The sequence below is a fragment of the Lytechinus variegatus genome, chromosome 17, assembly GCF_018143015.1.
Source record: "Lytechinus variegatus isolate NC3 chromosome 17, Lvar_3.0, whole genome shotgun sequence".
NCBI lineage: Eukaryota > Metazoa > Echinodermata > Echinoidea > Temnopleuroida > Toxopneustidae > Lytechinus > Lytechinus variegatus.
In genome coordinates, this window is record NC_054756.1 from 25,794,996 (window position 1) to 25,817,382 (window position 22,387).

The 22,387-nt window shown below is 37.3% G+C and overlaps 1 protein-coding gene across 1 annotated transcript; it reads left to right on the plus strand.

The window, feature by feature from the left end:
- The first annotated feature begins 3,277 nt into the window (after positions 1 to 3,277).
- On the plus strand, positions 3,278 to 21,842 carry LOC121430594 (angiopoietin-1 receptor-like). Its single transcript, XM_041627912.1, has 10 exons — positions 3,278 to 3,444; positions 7,047 to 7,379; positions 10,144 to 10,419; positions 15,334 to 15,468; positions 16,082 to 16,234; positions 16,877 to 17,014; positions 17,963 to 17,998; positions 19,054 to 19,359; positions 20,734 to 21,042; positions 21,754 to 21,842. The coding sequence occupies exons 1-10, from the start codon at positions 3,375 to 3,377 to the stop codon at positions 21,840 to 21,842; spliced, it is 1,845 nt and encodes a 614-aa protein (XP_041483846.1). The 5' UTR covers positions 3,278 to 3,374.
- Positions 21,843 to 22,387: the final 545 nt, after the last annotated feature.

Here is a 22,387-nt window from a genome sequence, read left to right on the forward strand (position 1 = left end):
TCAAGCCTAAGCCATTTCATATAAATCACAGTGTAAAGCAAATATCGTCACGATGGCCTCGGTGTGTGGGGGAGTGGAGTGGGGCGCAATGTACTCTTCGAAGTGTTTTGGGTAAGGAAACATGTTTAAAAAGGTAAAAGATATCTTCAAATCAATCTCACTAGCTAAATTACACGTGTTCTTTATGATTAAGGCCAACTTTTATTCACATAACTATTTCAAAGTTCTGCGCAAATCATTTTTCACTAACTTTTCAAAAGTAAGTGGTGCTCACTCATTCGACAAGCGGAAATATTTTTTCGACAGTTATATCGTCATTTGCTTAAATGGATCTGTACCACTGTTAAAATGTGGAAAAATCTTCAGAATATTACGAATGTATAATTTTACAGATTTTTTTCTAAGTATAAACTTCTTTTGATACGCACTCTATAGGAATATAACTAAAGAAGAGTGGATATGGGAAAAAAAATCAAATGAGAAAAGTATACGTAATAAGTATAATGTTTAAATAAGTAAAAGTGCAGTGTGTGAGTGTGCATGTGCGCGGGGAGGGGGGTGCTTCCAAAACACGCTGATATAGAGACACGACAGATAATTTGAATATCATTTCAGGTAATTTTCCCGTATATGAATATTAAATTGACTGATTAATTCGATTTGATAAAATCCTGAAACAAAAAAAAAGTTTCAGATTTTCCTCTTTAAAATACCGCCATTACAAGTTCGCGTTCAAATACGGCAAAATGCTAAAAAAATAAATAAATGAATAACACGCACTAATATATTTGCAGACCCCTATTGTATTCCCCCTGCCTTCCCGAGCTGCTCATAACAATCACGATCGACCTTTGTGGGTTTCAACTGAATGAAAAAAGGAAGTTGTTGTGTACAAAAAAAATATATTTTGAATGGGGTTTCCCCTCGTTTCTCATTGTGGAGATTCACCAAATGCATATACACTGCAAAGTAAAAAGGCCCTTTAGAGGTACAATTAACTTTGTAATAAGCTTTGCCCATGGCACCGGGAAGTAGGGGTGCTGAAGATTTACCGGGGGAGGGGGGGGGGGTGTTTCTGCTCTTTAAAATACCTACCAGGATGTGCTGCACTGCAAAACCTCCGGAGTTGATTTAACACCAACCCGAAATCTATATATGTCCACACCAGAGAAGTATTGAACCAACACCAGTTTGGAATCAAATCGATACTGTTTTAATACTAATTAGTGTTGTATAAACACCTTTCCGGTGTTTGACCAAAACGAAACTGGTGTTGTTTAACACTTCTCTGATTCCGGGCTGGTGTTGAATCAACACCAGAGTTTTTCAGTGCAGTACCTCCTGGTAGGTATTTTAAAGAGCAGAAATTTAACCCAAATCACCGTCATTTTTTAGTGGAAGAGTCGTGGTATAGTGGTTCTGACTCTCGCCTTGTAGAGGGTCGTTTGTTCGAATCACACCGCAGTCTAGCGTCCTTTCGCAAGGCGTCAATCCACACTTTGCCACTCTCGGACCAGTTCTAAATGGGTACCCGCTAGGATGCGAAAGATATTGTATGTTTGATTTTGCCAGCGTCATAATGAGGCTGCGATGATAGTCCACGTCCTGGACGATTTTTACTGATTGGGCAAACCATAACCTACATGTCCTAAGAACCCCACCACCAATTTGGCAACTTTATTAATTCTTCTGTTTCATTATTAAGCTTAGGCCATGCTGAGATTGGCCATTTGATATCCCGTAGGGGAAAGGAGGCAAGCAGCGTAGTTAAAGGACAAGTCCACCCCAACACAAAGTTGATTTGAATAAAGAAAGAAAAATCTAACAAGTGGAATGCCTCTGGCCGTCTCACCTGCATCACGCGGTTCAATATAGCAGCAGTGCTGACTTTAAATACTACTCTAACTCGCACAAGATGTTCAGTGATACATGGTTACTCTTATGTCCACTTTTTATGAACTAGACCAATAAACTTACAGAGATATGATGGTTATTCAACAAAAAAACCCAACATGGCCAAAGTTCATTGACCTTACATGACCTTTGACCTTGATCATGTGACCTGAAACTCGAACAGGATGTTCAGTGATACTTGATTACTCTTATGTCCAAGTTTCATGAATCAGATCCATAAACTTTCAACGTTATGATGGGAATTCAACAGATATCCCCGATTCGGCCAAAGTTCATTGACCCTAAATGACCTATGACCTTGGTCATGTGACATGAAACTCTAATAGGACGTTCAGTAATACTTGATTAACCTTATGGCCAAGTTTTATTAACTAGGTCCATATACTCTTTAAGTTATGACGTCATTTCAAAAACTTAACCTCAGGTTAAGATTTGATGTTGACGCCGCCGCCGCCACCGTCGGAAAAGCGGCGCCTATAGTCTCACTTTGCTTCGCAGGTGAGACAAAAAGCATAACACTGAAAATTTTATCAAAATCGGATGTAAAATAAGAACGTTATGACATTTTATAATTTTGCTTAATTTCGCATAACAGCTCTATTTACATCCTGGTCGGTATGCAAATGAGGAGACTGATGACGTCATCCACTCTTTATTTTTTTGTATTTTATTATATGAAATATGAAATATTCTAGTTTTCTCCTCATTGTCAAGTGAAACAATGATTAATTCCTCCCTGAACATGTTTAGATAGCACTGTTTTATATTATATGATTCAGTCAAGTTGGTCCTTACTGTCAAATCTGTAAAAAATGAACAATTGTATAATTCAAACAATAAAACACAACAGAAATAGTGAGTGATAGACATCATCGACTGACTCACCTAATATTTGTGCATATCACAGTTTTGTGAAAAATAAGCAAAACTTTAAAATTCCATAAATTTCTTATTTTACATCCGGTTTTGATGAAATTTTCAGGGTTATGCTAGTATTTTTTATTTATTCATATCAACATTGACTGGGGTGGAATTGACCTTGAAACGACAATAGGTGAAGAGATGCTGGCTTGATTAAAAAAAACTAACATGCAAAACAAAATTAAAAATTCTCGCTCAAAAATTAAAGTGAGTTTGGTCACATTTCTAACGTTAGCATACTAACCCGACTTTTTGGGGCTGCACCTCAGAAAAGGCTTGGGTGAATGAATAAAAACTCTTCAATAGACATCGGGAAAACGCAAACCATAAATGGTTTCAAAACAACAGGAAATCATGTTCACCGACGTCATCATAACAAATATTGATTGTTTCTGGTTATTGAGGCGCGAGTAGCTTTATTCATGTAATAATAATCACATAATAATAATCACAAGGGATTTGCTACTACAGTATAACGTTGATTATTATTTCCCCGACACCAACCATCCCAACCGAGTTGTCGATCTATTCAAATCAAGATGTCTCAATGTGTATCATGTCATCATGCTCTCTTGATGGAAGTTTTATTGTGGTTTCTCATTTTTGTAGGTGAGTAGGCCTATAATTTTTGTTTTCATTTTTTGGCGACAGAAAAACCGTACCATGCACGAACTTCCTTCCTATTAAGATATGTCCCAAATGAACCATCTTTCGACCCCCCCCCCCCCCTTAAGATCACACCCGCAAAAACTTGGATACTGTTTATCGTCGGTATTTTCTTAAAAGGTATAGATCGTAAGCTCACCCATTTCCGCTGGCGTACAGGACAAATGGTGGCTTGGGGGCCCGGGGGGGGGGGCACTTCCATTGACGAGTGGATACCATACGCGACCACGGGGTCTTGAAAAGCACCCTAAACACGTATTTTCTATATTCTGAAAATGCACCCCTTAACAAGTATTGGCGTGTGAAACCCTACCCTTAACAAGTATTGGAAACAAATACTATTGGCAAGTATTCCCAAAACTGAGCCCCATTAACAAGTACAGCGATGTATTTTCCATATTCTGAGAATGCACCCCTTAACAAGTATTGGAAACAATACGATACTCTATAGCAAGTATTCCCTGTAATGAACCCCTAACAAGTACAGAGATATTTTATCATGTCACGCATCAGTCGGTCGTCGGTTTTATACCTTTAGACACCATTATTTTGTTTAAAACGGCCCCATCTTCCACACCTCGCGCAAATCGGACTCTAAACACGTAGTGTTGGGGCAAAAAGGACATCCTTTATAAAGCATTTTTATTTTGTTTTACCATCCCCGCATATTTGACCCTAAACACGTATTTTTCCGAGCGAATAAATAGATACCACAATATTTTTGTGTTTTTGATACCCTTATCACGTTAAGTACGGAACGTGCCCTATATCTTGAAAAGAACACCCTTTTACGTGTTTTTCTTTGGGGTCGCGCATGGTATCCACTCGTCAATGTAAGTTGGGGCCATCATGAATACCCAAAATGTTCACGACCGAGGAAAAATAGAGGAGAAGGAAAGGGAAAGGGTAAAGGTGATATATGATCTGAATATAATGTAATAAATTTATCCCAAAAAATAGACATTTGAATGAAACAGGCCATTTTTCTTGTCTCGGTCACTCGCTCGCTCGTAGCTTACAAAGAATTTTACACCATATTCCATATCTGGGCCCGTCGAATTATATTGCTTCAATCCGATGTTGGTGGAGCATTGAATTTGAATTATCACTTCGTGCATATAAGGAAAATGGTTACACTTCGTATTTCCGAAGCTTCGTAATTCCGAAGGTTCTTTATTCCGAAGGTTCGTAATTCCGAAACACGTAAATTGCCTATACCTCGATGTTCGTTAATCCGAAAACGAAAAAGGGTTCGTTAATCCGAACATTTGTGGCGTAATTCCGACGATTCGTTATTCCGAAGGTTCGATAATCCGAAAACGAAATAAGGTTCGTTGTTCCGAAGGTTCGTTAATCCGAAAACGAAATAAGGTTCGTTAATCCGAAAACGAAAAAAGGTTCGTTATTCCGAAGGTTCGTTGATCCGAAAACGAAATAAGGTTCGTTTTTCCGAAGGTTCGTTAATCCGAAAACGAAATAAGGTTCGTAATTCCGAAGGTTCGTTAATCCGAAAACGAAATAAGGTTCGTTAATCCGAAAACGAAATAAGGTTCGTTAATCCGAAAACGAAATAAGGTTCGTTAATCCGAAAACGAAATAAGGTTCGTTAATCCGAAAATTAAATAAGGTTCGTATTTCCGAAAATGAAAATAATTCATTTTGGTAACAAAAGCTCTGATAAGCTCTGATCTTATCTAAAGGGGACATTTTAAGAACTTTTTGCAGTTAGCCATGAAGACGATGCGTGTTTTAGCCAATGGCGGCGGAGCGTATTTTTTTTTTTTTTGGGGGGGCAAAGTAAAAAAAAAGGGGGCCAATTTGGTGCAAACGGATATTTTCACCATTAGATTATCATCTGTGTAAAGAGGTTGTGTGTTTTTGTAGTAACTAAATTGAGCACAATTTTTTAAGTGATCACTAAACATGCTAAAGTTATATATTTACGTTTCATTTCTGCGAGCGTAGAGAGCAAGCGGTTTGGGGGAAAAAGTCAAATCTGAAGATGTAAAATTCACCTTTTTGGTCAATACTGTGAAAAGGGCATCCTTGTGAGATGTTGTGAGCGAATCACGTGCTCAAACTTTTGGAAATTTCATGTGGGCCTAGAATGATGATATTGATAAAGATATCATTTACCCAGGGAAGCCACTTCAGTTCTGAAAACTATTCTCCCAGCTATTATTATTTTTTTTACAAGAATGCTATAGAATGTCCAGTTTTCAGGTTGGCTCACGTTTCTCGCTCGCATCAAGTATTGTTTATTGAGGAACTCATTCTATTCCTGGTTACAAAAAAGAAGTATGAAATGTCCAGTTTTCAGGTTGGAATATCACAAATTTTAAGCTTGCGGTTCGCGCTCTCATTATTTAGTTCGTGAGATATATACATGTATTCTATTCATGAGTCACTAAATGCAGTCCTTAAAAGATTACTTTCTGAAGCCTGTTGCATAAAACTTTTTACCTGAGAAAACTCTGGTAAAAACTGAAAACTAAGGTTAGTCTGATTTCCGCCAATTACTTTAGCACAGGGCAAAAACTCCTGTAAAAACAACCTGAGTTTTCTCAGGTAAAAAGTTTCATGCAACGGGCCCCAGGTCAGTATATAAACAAATTACAACTCGCCCTCGCATTAATTCTTTAGAAAGATACACATCTTTCTCACGATTACAAAAAATGCTCCGAATGCTCACTTCACGTCTTGTTACATGAAATGTCTACTAGTTTCAGCTTGCGATTCGCGCTTTAAACATCTCACAAGGATCATTATTAGTATTATTTTTATTTTTATTACCAGCAGAAGCTGTTATTAAAAATGACATCCCCTCCAATACAAATCCTATTATCTAGAGGTTGCTCGCACGCTTCCAACACACTTGATCCCCTGCATCTTTAATTAAACCATTTGCTTATAGGCAGCAATTGCTCAGATAAAATCGAAATTAGCCTATGCTTGATCAGGGCGCCATTCTTAATGAAATACATGCTTTGGCCCCAACACACGTCATCGATCGTTATTACTATCATTGCATAATATCGTGTAATCTTGTAATGACAACATCGTTTTTGTTACCAAAATGAATTATTTTCATTTTCGGAAATACGAACCTTATTTAATTTTCGGATTAACGAACCTTATTTCGTTTTCGGATTAACGAACCTTATTTCGTTTTCGGATTAACGAACCTTCGGAATTACGAACCTTATTTTGTTTTCGGATTAACGAACCTTCGGAATTACGAACCTTATTTCGTTTTCGGATTGACGAACCTTCGGAATTACGAACCTTCGGAAATACGAACCTTCGGAATAACCGAACCTTCGGAATTACGAAGCTTCGGAATTACGAATGTATGCGAAGGAAAATAAGCATGTGATGAGAGACTAATTGCTGTAGTCATTGAAGAAATCCAAAATGAATACGCGAGTAGGCCTCTTCGAACCACTTGGCTGAAAGATGTCATGAATTGAATATTTTTTGTGACAGAAATTGGATATCTTCACATACATCCTCAAACACACTATACACCTGTTTATTTTGTATAGTTTATGCAGAATCCAACTATCTGATGACAGTCAGCCGAGGCTTTACAAGTACAGAAAATGGCTATCCGTCCTTTGAATGTTATGCCGAAGCGAATGCTGTCATTTCTACGGGTAGATATGTTTATACCAGGAATGCAGTTGACTTACCCGGTCCACCCAACCCACCCCCTCCTGATCCAGAGGTGTTGTCAAGCGGAGACCATCAAACGACCAATATATATCACACGGATTTAAGGCCACTTCAACCTTATGGGTCATACGGTGTTTTCTATTGTGAATCGTCAGCAGACGGAGTAAGAACAGTAGTACCCACGATATTCCTCAGATCAGACGGTAAGGCTGATGTTAAAACCGACACCAACTGGTGTCCCTATAGAGCGATTTTTTTATTCTTAATATAGCTGTGGCAAAGATTAAGTGCAATCCGATTGCAAACAGATGCGGTCACGCCTACCATTAGAGATCATCACGTGACTCTACAAAAAAGTCACGTGGAATAACATGAAATAAATGACACACATCACGAATATCGGACACAATTCTCGTCGCGATGATTTGTCCACGGTCTTGCTGAAAAGCAGCTTCTGGCTGAAAGGGGCTTTGTGATAGAGATTAAATAAATAAAATACAAAATACAATACAATAAAACAAGCGCAGATGATATTTATGGGTTCCGGCATGCATTATATTACAGTACCCCTCCCATTTCTTGTTATTATTACTATTTATTTTTTACCTCGAGAGCTATATAATAGAGCTGCCATTCCTGTCTGTTATCCAAAATGGCCGCCGGAAACAGCATGTCGGCTTCTGCGTGGTGTCGCACATGTAATTACTTCCCCACTTAATACAGGTGTGTCAATAGAGCAGTAAACAAAGTATATGATGGCAAATCAGGATTAAATTAGGAGAACTACTAATCTAACCATTAATGGGTATGTTGGCAAATTCATTTTGGACATAAATCAATATGGAAACATCTCTGAAGTGAAATTATTCATCACATGAAAAAGACGGAACAGTTAAACAGCACCAATTCTTCTAGCACTCCCAAAAGTTCTAAGGTAAAGCGATTATTTCCTCAGAGTGAAAGTGCCAGGACAGCTTTTGGTGGTGGTATAACGCCAAGCTTGTAAATCACAAATTATACTTAGGAAACATGTTACGTCTAAGACAATGAGGCATCTACTGGTATTAACATTATTAACCTATTCAACCAAAATATTTTGACACGTTGATTCATTTACTGATTGCTTTTATTTCTGCATTCAGTGCATCATGTATAAATTCACAAGCAATATGCACAAATGTGATGTATAACAAAATAATGAATAATATTGTTGTAGTATAGCGTTGGATCATGCAGTAATATCAACAAAAAATATATTACTCATTAAACATGATTAAGGCAATTCAAAATAATGCAGGAGAACACGATCGTGAGCGATTAGCTATATACTTGATAATGATGGCGCCCTCATGAAAAGGTACATGAATTTCTTCATTGATGAACTGGTACAATGCAGGTACAGTAGTAGGGAGCAGTTAATATTGTACAGTTATGATGATGATGATGCAAAGCATTTGTACAGCGCCATATATCTGTCAAAGACATTCAAAGGTGCATTGGAGGAGCCAGCCAATCTGGGTCGCCTACGTACAAGGGCGCGCACACAGAACTGTGACCGGCAGGTCTATCCTCCCGATAACTGGTTGGGGGAATGCGGGTGGACCACTACACCGGGGTTTCCCCTACTCTTGTTCGATTAGTGCAGTGGGCCCGGGGGGGGCACTCGACCAAAAAAGTGGTGGGGGTGTGCCGCGGGCGAGACAAAAAACGGGGGCCTTGGAGCGGGCTTATTGTAAAAAGGAGGGTCCTCGGAACGGGCTTCGGAACGACAAATGTTTGTGAAAACGGGGGTCCTTGGAACGGATCGCCAGCGTGTGAGCGCGTATGCATCCCTACGGAACGGTCATGCGTGCATAATGCAGCTAGCGCGGCCTCCGCCGGGGAGCTCTGCGGCCGCTTTTCACCAAAATTGCAGCTCATTCAACGCGATCGGAGCGGCGTAACGAAAAATATGCGAAGCTTTGGAGCGGGGGATTTCTCTCTTGTTTTTTCTCGATAAGAAGAAAATGCTATGCCTTGGAGCGGCTTTCTTTGTTCTTTTTCTCAACAAGGCAAAAATGCTATGCCTTGGAACGGAAATTTGAGTGTAAAAATGGGGGTCCCCTCCGCGGCACATACCCACTATGCCTTATATACTGAGTGCCCCCCCCCGGGGCAGTGGGTTCTTAACGTGCAAAGGAAATGATTCTCCTCTTAAAGGGGCCTCCATTTAACGTCCTATCCGAGGGACGGAGTGTTTTCCACTGTAACATAGCCTGCATCTATGAACAGGGGAGAGACGTTTACACACAACACAGTTATGTTCTACGAATGGTCAGTTTGCTTGCAAATTCAATTTGAAATAAAACGTGTGTATGTGATTGATGCGTCCCGAACTATTGATGGTATTTAAAGATCATTCAGATCTTTCACAAATTTCAGAACTTCCACAGGCCTACAGAAATATCACAACAAAAATTCACAAAATTTATATTGAGAAACCTAAACTTTCCTCGTGTGTCAGGCGTCTGTGCATTCTGACGCTCGTTACTGCACTGGCAAGGATCGGTGCCGAATAAATTCCTTACTCTGCAAGAACATTTGGCAGAAGAATAGTTACTGTCACTGTGTCGAAATTTGGACGGCTTCTGAAGCTGGAAGAGCATCGATTTCTGCAGGTACATGTAATCTGTAGACTCACCTATGGGAAAATTCTACATTCATCATATTTTAGCAATTAATGCTAACCTGCCCATATACCCATGACAGAATACGTTATCACAGATCTCAATCAAAGCTCGATATGTCAATTTTCTTACAAAAGATATGCCATCTTTAATGATAACTGCGTGTCCAGTTTACCTTTTTTATGTGAATCAAACAATATGCATTTTACCATATCTTGAGCTAAAGGGACAGTCTGCACCGAGATACTATTTTTTTTCCAAATAACAAGTCCAATTCAACACTTTTTTGTTTTGTTTTTAGCATATTTCATTCCGTCCAAAGGAAGATTCAGCCAGACCGTGACTGCAGGACAAGTCGGTGTGTCCATTCAATTTGACCGTATATACCAATCTGAACGAGACAACTTCTGGCGCTTCAATGAAACGGAAGATTCGCCTGAAATCATCTTGCTTTCTCCAGACATAAATTATACGATCAGTGGTCAAATACAAGAATCACAAGAAGGCGTTTATGAAATTCATGTCTATGCCATTAGAGCCCAGAGCAGAGGTGGATTAATGAGAGTCATTGTAAGGGGTAAGTTTTTTTACAGGAAAAAGTAATTATTGTAATAAGTAAATTTTGAAGGTGGTATTATACAGTGCGTCCCACAAAAAAACACGGAACCGAGATTAATACCTTGGTCACATTTGAAGAGCTCACTGGCAAAAGGGGTTAGGTCCATTTTTCATCCAATTTGATTTTTATGTCTCAATATATGAATTTTTAGTAGCTCTATAAGATGATACCAAAGAAAAGTTGAAATTCCTATCAAAAGGTGAACTAAAATGGCAACGAAATATTACTTTGTTTTCAAAAGGGGTTAGGTCCATTTCAGTTTAGTTGCAAAAAGGGTTAGGTCCACACAGATATTTTTTGGGGAAAAGAATATCTTAAAAAATATGAAGACAAGTATATTTCTTTTATACCCAATTTTATGTTTCATGGTAGAGTATCATAAAATTTCATTTTCGCATAAGAATATTGCAATATGGGAGAATTAAAAAAAAACATTTTCTTGGAGTGGACCTAACCTCTCTTGCAACATAAATCTTCTGAAGAACTCATTTGTCAACAGGGGTTAGGTAAATTTTTCATAAATTTTATTGTTTTCTTACTCTAAACCTCTAAATTTTTAGTCACAAAAAAAAAGATTGAAATTCAAATGAAAACGTGAATGAAAGTCCCCCCCCAAACAAAAAAATTAATCAAAAGAGATTGAATTCACTTCAGTTTACTTGCAGAAGGGGTTAGGTCCACAACAATAATTTTTTTTAGATATATAGAAAAAAAATTGAAGACAGGTAGATTTATTTTATACCCAATTTTCTGTTCACATGCATGATTGGGTAGTACATCATGACAATTTAGTTTCTCATAAGAATATTGCAATAAGTCAGAATAAAAAAACATGTTTTTTCTTAGAACAAATGCGATGATTTATAATAATTTAATCACAAATACAATACGCAAATGACCTATCATTATAAAGCGTTGAGTCTCCTCCTTCATTTGATGTAAACGTAAAAACAATTCTCATTCACGCATGAGTGAGTAAAAATAATTTGAAGAAAGAACACTAAAAGGTCATTTGGCAGGGGGTAGGCCCTATCTGAATTTAGAAATTCAGGTATTTCTTGACCATTTTCTGAGATTGAGGAATCAAATTAAAGAACAGATATTGGAAATTTTTATTTTCTTTTTAAACCAAGATGCCGCCCGCCAAGTAGCGTTTTGGTATCCTTACTTCAAATTGTTTTCGCTCACTCAATTGTGAATGGAGAATAATAACTTATTGCAGATAAAAGAGGAGACTCTATTACAAAGATAGGGCATTTGCCTATTGTATTTATGATTAAGTGATGATAATTCATCGATAAATCTCTGTTTCGTTTTTATTGGACGCACTGTATGTAACCACTTCCATTGATGAAGATGATTGTGTTCTTATTTGTGTACTTAATTAGGTGGTCTGTCATGAATATGACAGATCACCTATTATATTCGTCAGAATTTTCTTTATTTTTATTGCCAAAGCTAGTAACCACTTTATCTCAATATCGGGCATGTCAATTTCCTTGATTTTCATGTCATGTATGGCAATCATTATGGACATGCGAAACGAAACTTTTCAAGCTTATCAAATTATGATGACGTCATCTAGGCGCCATTTTGTGAAATTAAATGATTGATCATATCATCGCAACTAATCATCAAAAATCATCCATATTTGCATCATATCAAGTTCAGGTGACAAGTCATCAGGACATGTCAACAAAGGTCATGCAAAGGTCACGACGCGCGCGTCAAAATTTGAAAATTCTCCAAATCAACCGTGGTCAAGTTTGGGTACGTTTCAGGCCATTTTGAGCATGTCAAGAATTTGCGCGCGCGCAGGTATGCATGCGCGTTCTTGCTCCTACCATCGGTATGCCTCTTCGAGTCGTCATTTATTTTATGTCTGTCCATTGTCCATTATCTTCTGATTAATTTGATACCTCATTCAGCCTCTTACGACCAATAATACCGGAATGCGCGTCCATTCAAATTTGCATTGCACGCGCGTGCAAACTCGCAAAATAAGTCATAAGTGGGCAAAAATATGCCTATATAAAATTCACTGTAGCTCTTCAGGGAGTCCGTTGACCCCCAATTTTTCTCACTTGTCGATATAGTCAATATCTCATCTGGAAATTGCATAAATACCACAAAATAACCTAAAAAAATAAAAATTACACATTTTCGCAACATACGTCAACGTATTTATGCATATTTGACCGTATTTTCGTTATTAGTGGTCAGTTTTCTCTGAAATTTTGATATGTTGTAGTCGAAAAAATTGTCTACAAATAACGTAAAATGAATAATTTTCACTTTTGACCACAGCATCATTGTGTTGTGACCTGTTTAAATTTTTGCAAATTTTTTTCTGGGCCTAATTTTTGAGAATTTTTTAAAGAAAATGTCTTATCAATCAATTTTACGGTCTTCCTGTAAATTTCAAGCCAACTGGTTTTCCGGTTTTTCATGTAGGACATTTTTCGTAGTTTTTCCGGAACTTTTTAAGAGGTAATTTTAACATTGTAAAACATCATTTATGTATTTTCTTAGTAAACGCTACAATATTGAAACGCTATTGTGTTGAAAAATTTCATTCCGGACATTTTGGGGAATTTTCCGGATTTTTTTTATTTGGTTATTTTCACTAAATATAACATATAACAAATTTTCAGATACCTTCTGTGAAATTAAGAATTACGCAACTTACTTAAATACAAATTTTCCCGAAATTCTGCGGGGAAAATTACCTGGATTTTAATCTTTCACCTGACTTTTTTCAGTAAAATCATCAAGAAAGAATTTTCAAGCAAATGTTAAAGTCATACACAATTAATAAATGGATATTGTAAATTCTTGACGGAAAATATAATGTGAAATGTTTAGGAATTTGCAGAAATTTTGCAAACATCCCCCCCCCCGAAAAAAAAATCTACTTAATTCTTTCATCAAATACATCACTAATGAGTTTTGAAGTGAATGCTGTGAAATTGTAGCATTGTGAAATTTCTCATTAAAAATAATTCAAATTTAGCAGAAGTTTTGAATAAAAATTTTTAAGACATTTTAGTTATCAAAAAGTATCACCTGTGAATTTTCAAGCATTCTGTGAAACTGATACCCACTGACATTGTGAAAATTCTTGCTTGAAATCTGAAAAGAAAAATTGCTGACAGAATATAGAATTTTTAAAAATATTTTACATACAAAAATATGAAACTGTAGATTAAAAATTAGCTGCTCTGAAAATGAAGGCTCCTTTCATAGCGCATTTTTGGGAAGCCGATTTCGGTAAAATCGCCCCGTCTCTTATTTTTTGAGGAGTTTTTAAGGCATTTTACGTGCTCAATACTTCATTTCGTATTTACCGTATTGCATTATCACCAACATATTTATAAGCATCACGTTTATCATCACCACATTAAAGAGTGAGTATTTAGCAATGGTCAAAATTTACTCCCATGATGTCTATCATCAAGATTGTCTACTGATTCATTTCATACATTAGCCGACACATAATGAAATTTCATGACAGACCACATAATTCGTCCTCATGACGAATTAAAATCTAGTTTTTTTTTAATTGTAACAAAAACCTCTTATGAGAAGAAAATAACTCTCGTGCCTTTCACACAACAGTCCTGTGCTAAGAAAGAAAGAATACTAAAGGGAATACATATGCTAAAGCTAAAATGTACTACAACTACTCACACCAAATCCTTCCGTACCAAGAGATCAACCTCAAAAGCATTGTTTCTTCCATCCGACATGATTAATTCTTTGGCACACGCCCCCGCTATTAGCCTTTATGTAATGTATTTCCTTTCATGATTAAAACAAATTCAATTCAAGTTTAAAAGAGGTGCTGTTATTTCAAATCTCCAAAAATATAAATAAAGCTTCGCTTATAGTGGTAACCCCTGCAACCTTCTAACAATCGATATATAATAATAGAAAATGCAATTATGTTCAATGTTTTGCTTGTCAGTTATATGTATATTATTATTGTATTTTCATTGTGTTTTCATTGCTTATGAAAAAGTGTTGCAGAAACCAATAAATAAAATGAAATGAAATGAAAGAAATCAAAGGGGATTTTGGTCGCAAAAAATTTGACGAGAAAAAAAGAAAAGTTCACTGTATTAGGAATTTGAAAGGAAATAGCATTTTAAGTTTTTTAGTTTTCAAGTTTGTGTTGCGCCTCTGATATGACGTCTAATTCAAATAAAGTGACGAATGAATAGAGTAATACTAAATTTCCATATCTTGCTCAAAATCATCGCTTGCCTTTCCATAATGTTACAAAACGAACAAGCTTTCATTACCTACCACTCTTAATATATGTTTTTTTTTAATATAGCGAGAAAAGGGGGAATAGCAAAGAAAATATAAAACAGTATAAAAAGGTAGTAGGTCTTTTAACGCTTCCCCTGCTATTCAAGTGAGAGGATATGACATCATATAACTACCCTGGTGCCGCCCCTACAAACGAAAAAAAGGCGTGATAAATAAAGGGCAGAAATCAATTAGGGGGAGACAGGTATTGGGAAGGGAATGGGAGATGAAGAAAAGAAAGAGATGAGAATTTGTATTGGCGTACAGGATGGGAGGGGGCGTTTGGGGTCATGGACCCCCCCCAAAAAAAAAACAACAACCAACACGACCAACAATAAAAGGGGAGTAAAAGAAAAGGAAAGGGGTCACATATAAAATCATTTTCTGAACTCTAAGTCAAATTTATCAAAAATAGATACTTTAAAAAAAATGCTCGCTCACAGCTTTTTAGAAATTGGATTCTAAATTCTTTTTCTGGTTCCCTTTTTTTTCACTCATTACGCTACTGAGTAAAGAGACCTACGCAGTAATACAATAATTGTCTCCCATGTTCTACAGATTGCCCTCTTGGTCGATATAATTCATCATCGGACTGTGATATGAGCTGTTCTTCGTGTTATAACGGAGGGATTTGTGATGAAACAGGACAATGTATCTGTGCTCCAGGATTCATGGGAGATACATGCCAAGACGGTAATATTACTTTTGTCTATCCTCCACGTCAAAAAACAACAACAAACAAACCTACGTGTAGATCTCATTCGTAATCATACAGCCTTCACGGCTACCTTCAACCTACATATACATGCACATTTCTATAAAAAAAAAAATCTTAAATGATTATCGTTTATTCAAAATAAGAGAAAAGACGAAAAGCGTTGCTACAGGGCATTGTTGCCATGTCGGGGATCAAACACGGGACTATCGCTGACAAGGCGCCGGACTTAGCTGCTCTTTCTCGCACACAACCTAGAGAATTGCATCAATGTGGCCATAAACACACACCCACCCACCAACACGACGCACCACAGTGATATCCATGCTCACGTTTACACACTAGCACACACTCCCTTTGCACATTATCGGCAGATACACAAACCTTCAAAGGCACACACACCATATAAACAATTGGTTGGCCTATAGGCACTTTCATTGGACAAATTTATTTCAAGTAGATTAATTGTGAATAATAGTTCATTCCGGTATCTATATAATCAAAACGGAGGGGGAAGACATGTTATGAGCTCTCCCGACAATCGAAAACACATTTTTAATTTATGTCTTTGATTCATCCTTTGCTATACAGCTTGTGGACCTAACAGATTGGGAAGATCATGTGAATACAGATGTAATGCATCAGTTGATGACGATACAGCTTGTAGAGGAGTTCAAATCTGTTTACCAGACCCTTATGGATGTTCTTGTGCACCGGGATACACGAGCCTGAATTGCACCACAGGTAAACTAATCCTAAGTATATTCACTTTGTGATCATAAATATGAAATATTTCAAGACGAGGTCTGTAGATGTATTTCCTATCACCTCATAACTCGGATAACAACTCAGAGAGTAAGTGTGAAAATGTTTCGAAGCTTGATCAAAGGCCATTTGGGAATACTTATTCCCCAGTACTGAAATGACTCGAACCCAAGCGCTAAAGTTCTTCGAAACTCTTACAAAATTAATATTTACCTTGATATAATAGGCCTTCTGTGTAGGATGCCGAAGTTGAAGTAAAGGATTGTAAAGAAACAAGAGTAACAAAAAAAGTCCATCATAATTCGTTTTTTTTTTGCGTTTTCAGGTTTAACACGAATCAGAATAGGGACATGCTATGCTATGTGTGATGCACTATACAAGAATTGAGCATTATTATTATTATTATGTATGTCTTATTCAAGATTATCAAATGATGACACCAAATCAACCACTGTGTATTACATTATCATTTTTCCTGTATTTCTACACGTGTGATATCATGATTAAATCACAATAGCCCATAATTTACAATAATAATGAATTTCCTATCGATTAATCCCACCTTTTCTCAATACGTCTATTATCTTTTCCTATCATTTTCAAATAAACTCTGTATATTAGAATGTGATGTAGGTAAGTTTGGAGCTAGTTGCAGTGAGACGTGTCATTGTGTATCAGGAGAATGTGATCGGTTCACGGGAGTCTGTACAGGAAGCCTTACTGATTGCCAGCCAGGATGGACGGGGACCAACTGCCAACGTAAGTCTAATATTCTTAAAGGGGAATCCAACCCAAATAAAAACTTGTTTTTATAAGAAAAAGAAAAATCAGACAAGTTGATAGGTGAAAGTTTGAACAATATTGGACAAATAACAAGAAAGTTATGAATTTTTAAAAGTTGTAAATATTGGTAATCACTATACCTATGGAGACTTCAAATTGGCCGCTTATGTGAGATGTCATAGTGATGTAAGGCAAGGACTACTCTTCCATGTACTTCAATACATATTATGGCTAAAATGTCATTTTCCCCAAAAGTTTTATTTCAAATTGTATTTTTCTTTCATGAGGACATTAAACAATATACTACCTGGGTTATATTTAGATTACTGCCCCAGGGGAATGGGTAATTAGGAGAAAACCACAAATCCCTGATAATAAAGTACATGGCCTATGGGAAAGTTGTCCTTGCCCTTTGTCATGATTTACTTACCCAGTTGCCAATTTGATATCTATATGGTATTAGTGATCTCAATTTTAAAGCAGCTATAACTTTCTTATTGCTTGTCCGATTTCTTTCAAACTTTCACCATTCTGTTTAATTCATTTTTCTCCTTCCCAACACAACATTCTATGGCCAAGGCTGAATTCCCCTTTAAGGGGAAACCGTATTTGCCTCGTGGTTTGAAGTCTTAAGATTCTCGTCTTTTAATCTGAGGAACGTGGGTTCGATTCCCATTCGTGTCGTGTTTTCCTTTAGCAACTTCAGTACTGCACTCGACCCAGAATATAAATATAAAAAGGAATGAGTCTGAGATACTATTAAGAACAATGGGGGTCTTTGGCAAATCCTGAAAATGTCATTGTCCAACTTATGGATTCACTTTTCTAAAGGATTATTAAAGTGATAATGCTCCTTGGTATATTCTTTTTTTTTGTAACAACAATGATAATAATGACAATTATAATAATATATTTCTTTTACAGAATGCATTAATGGCAGGTTTGGCAGTAGCTGCTCAGGTGAGTTGCAGATACGCGGTCGCATGCAGCCGGAGAACCCCCCTGCCGTCATATTTTTGATATTCCATTTCAGTAGCTTTTTACAAATTTACAATACAAGCCAAAATGTCCATCAGGGTTAAATGAACGAAATTCTGGTGTAAATCCGAAGTTGGTGCTTTTGATTGGGTAAAATTGAAGTTTCCTTTTATATTTGGAGTTCTGTTTAATTACAATTTTTCTGCAAAGGGTCCTAGATTTATTTCCCAAAATAAATTTCATTTCATTTTTACATCTCTTAAAAATAAACCAAAAATACATTAAGAATCAAAAGAATACTGAATATCAAATTAACATGATAATATCGAGAAATTTTCAATTTAATTACAAAAAGTGGGGGAAGTTGCCTTCGAAATCAGCTTGGTCACTTCGCTTTCTCGCCTGTATATTTTAGAACAGTATTTTTTCCTTCCCATATGGAAATAAATGCTTCGTTATGACCATGATCACTTTGAAAAATCAAATAAAAATCTGACCTCCAGATCGGTTTGTAAACCCTTTCTGCATATATAGGTATTTTCCCCATTTTATAAATCCTACTGCACCCCTACCATTTCCGCCCCCCCCCCTTCTCAAATTTACCAAAGCAATTTTTACCCATGCTATCCTCCTACTTTTTTTAGCACTGCCATTTGTACCTCTGCTACCATTTAACCTCTCTCATTTTAACCTTGTTTGTTGTTTCTGCCCTCCTTCATGTGTATTTCACCCTATACAGTGTGAAAGTCGTTTTACAACTGTCATTTTTACCTATACCGCTTTCATCCCTATCATTTTAACCAGTGCCAGTTTTACCTCCGCCATTTTAGTCCCGGTCACCTTTGTCACATTTACCTTTGCAATCTTTATGTCTGTCACTGTTCCCGTGACCCTTGCCACTAATGAATACCCCTGTCATTTGAGGGCCATATTGCTCTTAGTTTAACTTCCGTTTTTACAACAAACCTATGGTGTAATGCGCACGAAGTGCCTGCTACATCTATATTTCTTCTACAAACACGTTTCATCCTGTACAGGTACAATCGAAATTGAAAATGTACCAAAGAACGAAGGCCAGCCGGATTTCGGATTCACCTGCCGAATAGATGGTGGGGAGGAGGAGTATCTGTCGTCAGCACAACCGGTTGTCCGGCTCTACCGGGTAACCGCTGACCAAGGACGGTTGTCGGATGAAGGGATTACAAGAATCGGAGATCTCCAGCAGGAATCGACAATTGTCGATTTCTTCCAAGTCGATAAGGTAGCTGCAGATGATCTGTTTGTCTGTATAATCTATGATGTGGATAACTACAGAAGTAATGTCGTCCGTGCTGACGTAAACAGTAGGTATCTAACTATCTAAGATGAAGAAACAAGTCTCCAATAAGGACGATTTTTTTTAAAGAAAGTCTTTTCCATAAATTGAGCTTGCTATATTCATGCAAATGGAAATGGTCTTTCATAATATTTTTTCATAGCCTTTTTATACAATACCAGCATACTCTATATAATTTCGTATATAGATGTAGCAAAGACTTGTATTACTTGAAAAAATAATAAAAAAGATGTCATAGCTATGATTGAATCGTACCGTTCGTTATGGGCCTGATGGAAGTAAGCCTACACTCCGACTTTTTACAAAAAAGGGTAATTTGAATTAAAGCCAATGAACAAATGACATGAAGCACACCAGAGGCGTCGATTATGGGGGGGCAGGGGGGGCGATCGCCCCACCAATGAAAATATTGGGGGGGCAAACATCATTTTGCCCCCCCAATAATTCCGCATGTGCTGAAAATAAAATAAGATTGCAATGTTACACAGAAATCAGCAAGTGAGATTGAGATACACAACTCGTTCTTTGTCTAAAATCGTGCTCAAAATGTCCACTTTTCAGATTGGAATATCAGAAAATTTCAGCTCGCGCTTCGCGCTCGCATCATTTTTGTAACAAAAACCCATACTTTCCATGATTAAATAGGTGAATATGGTCCCGTTTTCAGTTCTAAACTTTAAAAGAACTCCCACTTCGATTTGCAATAATCTTTTGTTGGATATATATATCTTGTTCTTTATTAAAAACGCCCATTAAACTCAATTTTTTTTCAGATCGAAATATCAAAATTTTCAGCTCGCGCTTCGCGCTCGCATTAATCTGCTGGTGAGATATGTATATATATATATATATATATATATATATATATATATATATATATGTGTGTGTGTGTGTGTGTGTGTGCGTGTGTGTGTATACATATATATATATGTACACATATATATAGGCATATGTGTGTGTTTGTGTGATCGAGCGCCTTTGGAAAATTGATTCATGATTTTGCCCCCCCCCAATCTGAAAAATGGATCGACGCCCCTGAAGCACACACGAATGCTAGATAAAGCAACTTTAAATTCGATCATAGCAAGTGGACTCCGAGCCACGAGCCTCACTGATTAAAAAAGGCAGATGATCTGAAGAGTATTCTCTAATAAGCTGGACTCTACTAAGCAATCTAGTCCCTCATGTGGCACATGTCATTATATCTAGATGGAGGCATTTATTTTTCCTCAGGAAATTTAAGAGCATTTAATACAGTGTACACTTGACTAATCCATGTTTTATAAGTCGGTGGGCGTTCCGCAAATATGACAGAGGCATACGTCTCAAACTTTCAGCTAGCCAAACGGGGTTGATTTTCCTTGCTTTCTTATCCTTCAAGTTTTACCTCAGCTAAGAGGACAGCCTTCGATCCTAGAGGCTACCCAAACCTCGATCACGCTGTCTTGGATTGAGTGGAGGGCAGGGGTCGACATCGGTGATCCTCCAGTTACAGGATACAATGTCTACTACAAGGATGCTGTGTCTCCAACATGGATCCGTGTTGATCGAAGAAACCCCTTGGATGTGTCTGAATTCATTGATGGTCTAGACCCTGATAGTGACTACCTGTTTGCAGTTTCTGTAGTACGTGAGGGCGACGGAGGCGAAGGACCACTGACCAGCTTCCCTGCAAGTACTGCGTGTTTGCGTAAGTACTACCCAAATAAATGTATAGTTAGGATGATGATATCACTAGTGCTAGCTCCCTTCATCCCTCGGTGGTTGATGGACTAAGGCTTGCAAGCCTGGTATTCTGGTAGTTATTTTATACTTCCTGAGAGCTAAGAAAGTCATTGAAGGTTTTTATGTGTTAATGTTCATGACCCGTTGTTGGGGCCGATAAATGTCAATGGCTGTAAATTAAGTTCATATCTACAGTAGATCGCATGGAAGATATCGGATTAAATCCGATCCGACTAGGGAGGTCTTTGAGCACCATCAATCATGTTAATGATGAATCCCTCTGATACACAGGAGAAGGCTAATTAAACAAAATGTTTATGTAAGATATTTGTACAACCTGGTTTAAATATGACCTATCGATTGGTCTATAATAATTTAAAATAGTTTAAATGAATGTTTTGTCAGAAAATTTATACAACGTTAAACTTTTATGCAGTAAATATTACACATTGAAGGTTGTTATTTTTTCTGGAAGCTAAACAAGGATGGGCGCATGTGCATTTAGCGACAGACTGTAGCATTGGAGGTTATTTACAATAAAAAGTGCAGAGTGAAAGTAAAATACAACAGATCCCAGGACAGCCAGGATTGAACAATGCGCATTCATGTTTTGGTATAAATTCACAAATTCTCGTTTGTTTCCCTTTCTCGTTCTCGTTGTTGAATGGAAGAGTAGCCCCTAGTGAAGTCGTTTCCTACGTCAGAGCTCATCAAGTGTCTTCTCCTGAAGAACTTCTTATCACATGGCAGGTAAGTGAATATTAGTAAGATTGCTTTATTATTAACTTTCTCCATAACTCCAGTCTGGTTTCCTTCCCGATGTAAATAGAAACAGCTAGTCCCCTTGGTCAAAGCTGAAATGTCACTCCAACTGTGACAGTGGCTGTTAATTCTTGAATTTTCCGAATTTTTCTCTTTTATTCTGCGAGCAGAACACACGTCACTTGTCCCACCCTCTCTGCTACGCCACAATCAAACTTGTTCTTGCTACATGGCAAGTAAGATCATTAGGACCATCATTAGGATATTATAAGAGCCCCCCCCCCCCCGCATCTCTGCATGTTCTCATATTTTCCACTTCCTTGGAAATAAAAAAAACTGTCATAGCTTTCAGCTTATTAGCCTGCATGCGAAAGACTCAAGAATGAATTAGGCGTTCAAATGGTGAAGGTCAACATTGCCTCGCCTTTTTCGCGATGTTTTCGTAATACGTAGTCCTATTTTCGCGCTTTCTTTGGACAGGTCATAGTTGAAATGAATCGATTTCGTTTATCCAAGAATAACAATCGTCATTATACCATTGTTATCTT

Bases quoted from the DNA above. Each gene is read 5' to 3' on its own strand.
- LOC121430594 (XM_041627912.1), top strand. From the start codon at position 3,375: ATGTCTCAATGTGTATCATGTCATCATGCTCTCTTGATGGAAGTTTTA. The intron at 17,015-17,962 runs GTAAGTCTAATA...TTTCTTTTACAG, and splicing joins GACGGGGACCAACTGCCAAC to AATGCATTAATGGCAGGTTT. The intron at 19,360-20,733 runs GTAGGTATCTAA...TTATCCTTCAAG, and splicing joins CGTCCGTGCTGACGTAAACA to TTTTACCTCAGCTAAGAGGA.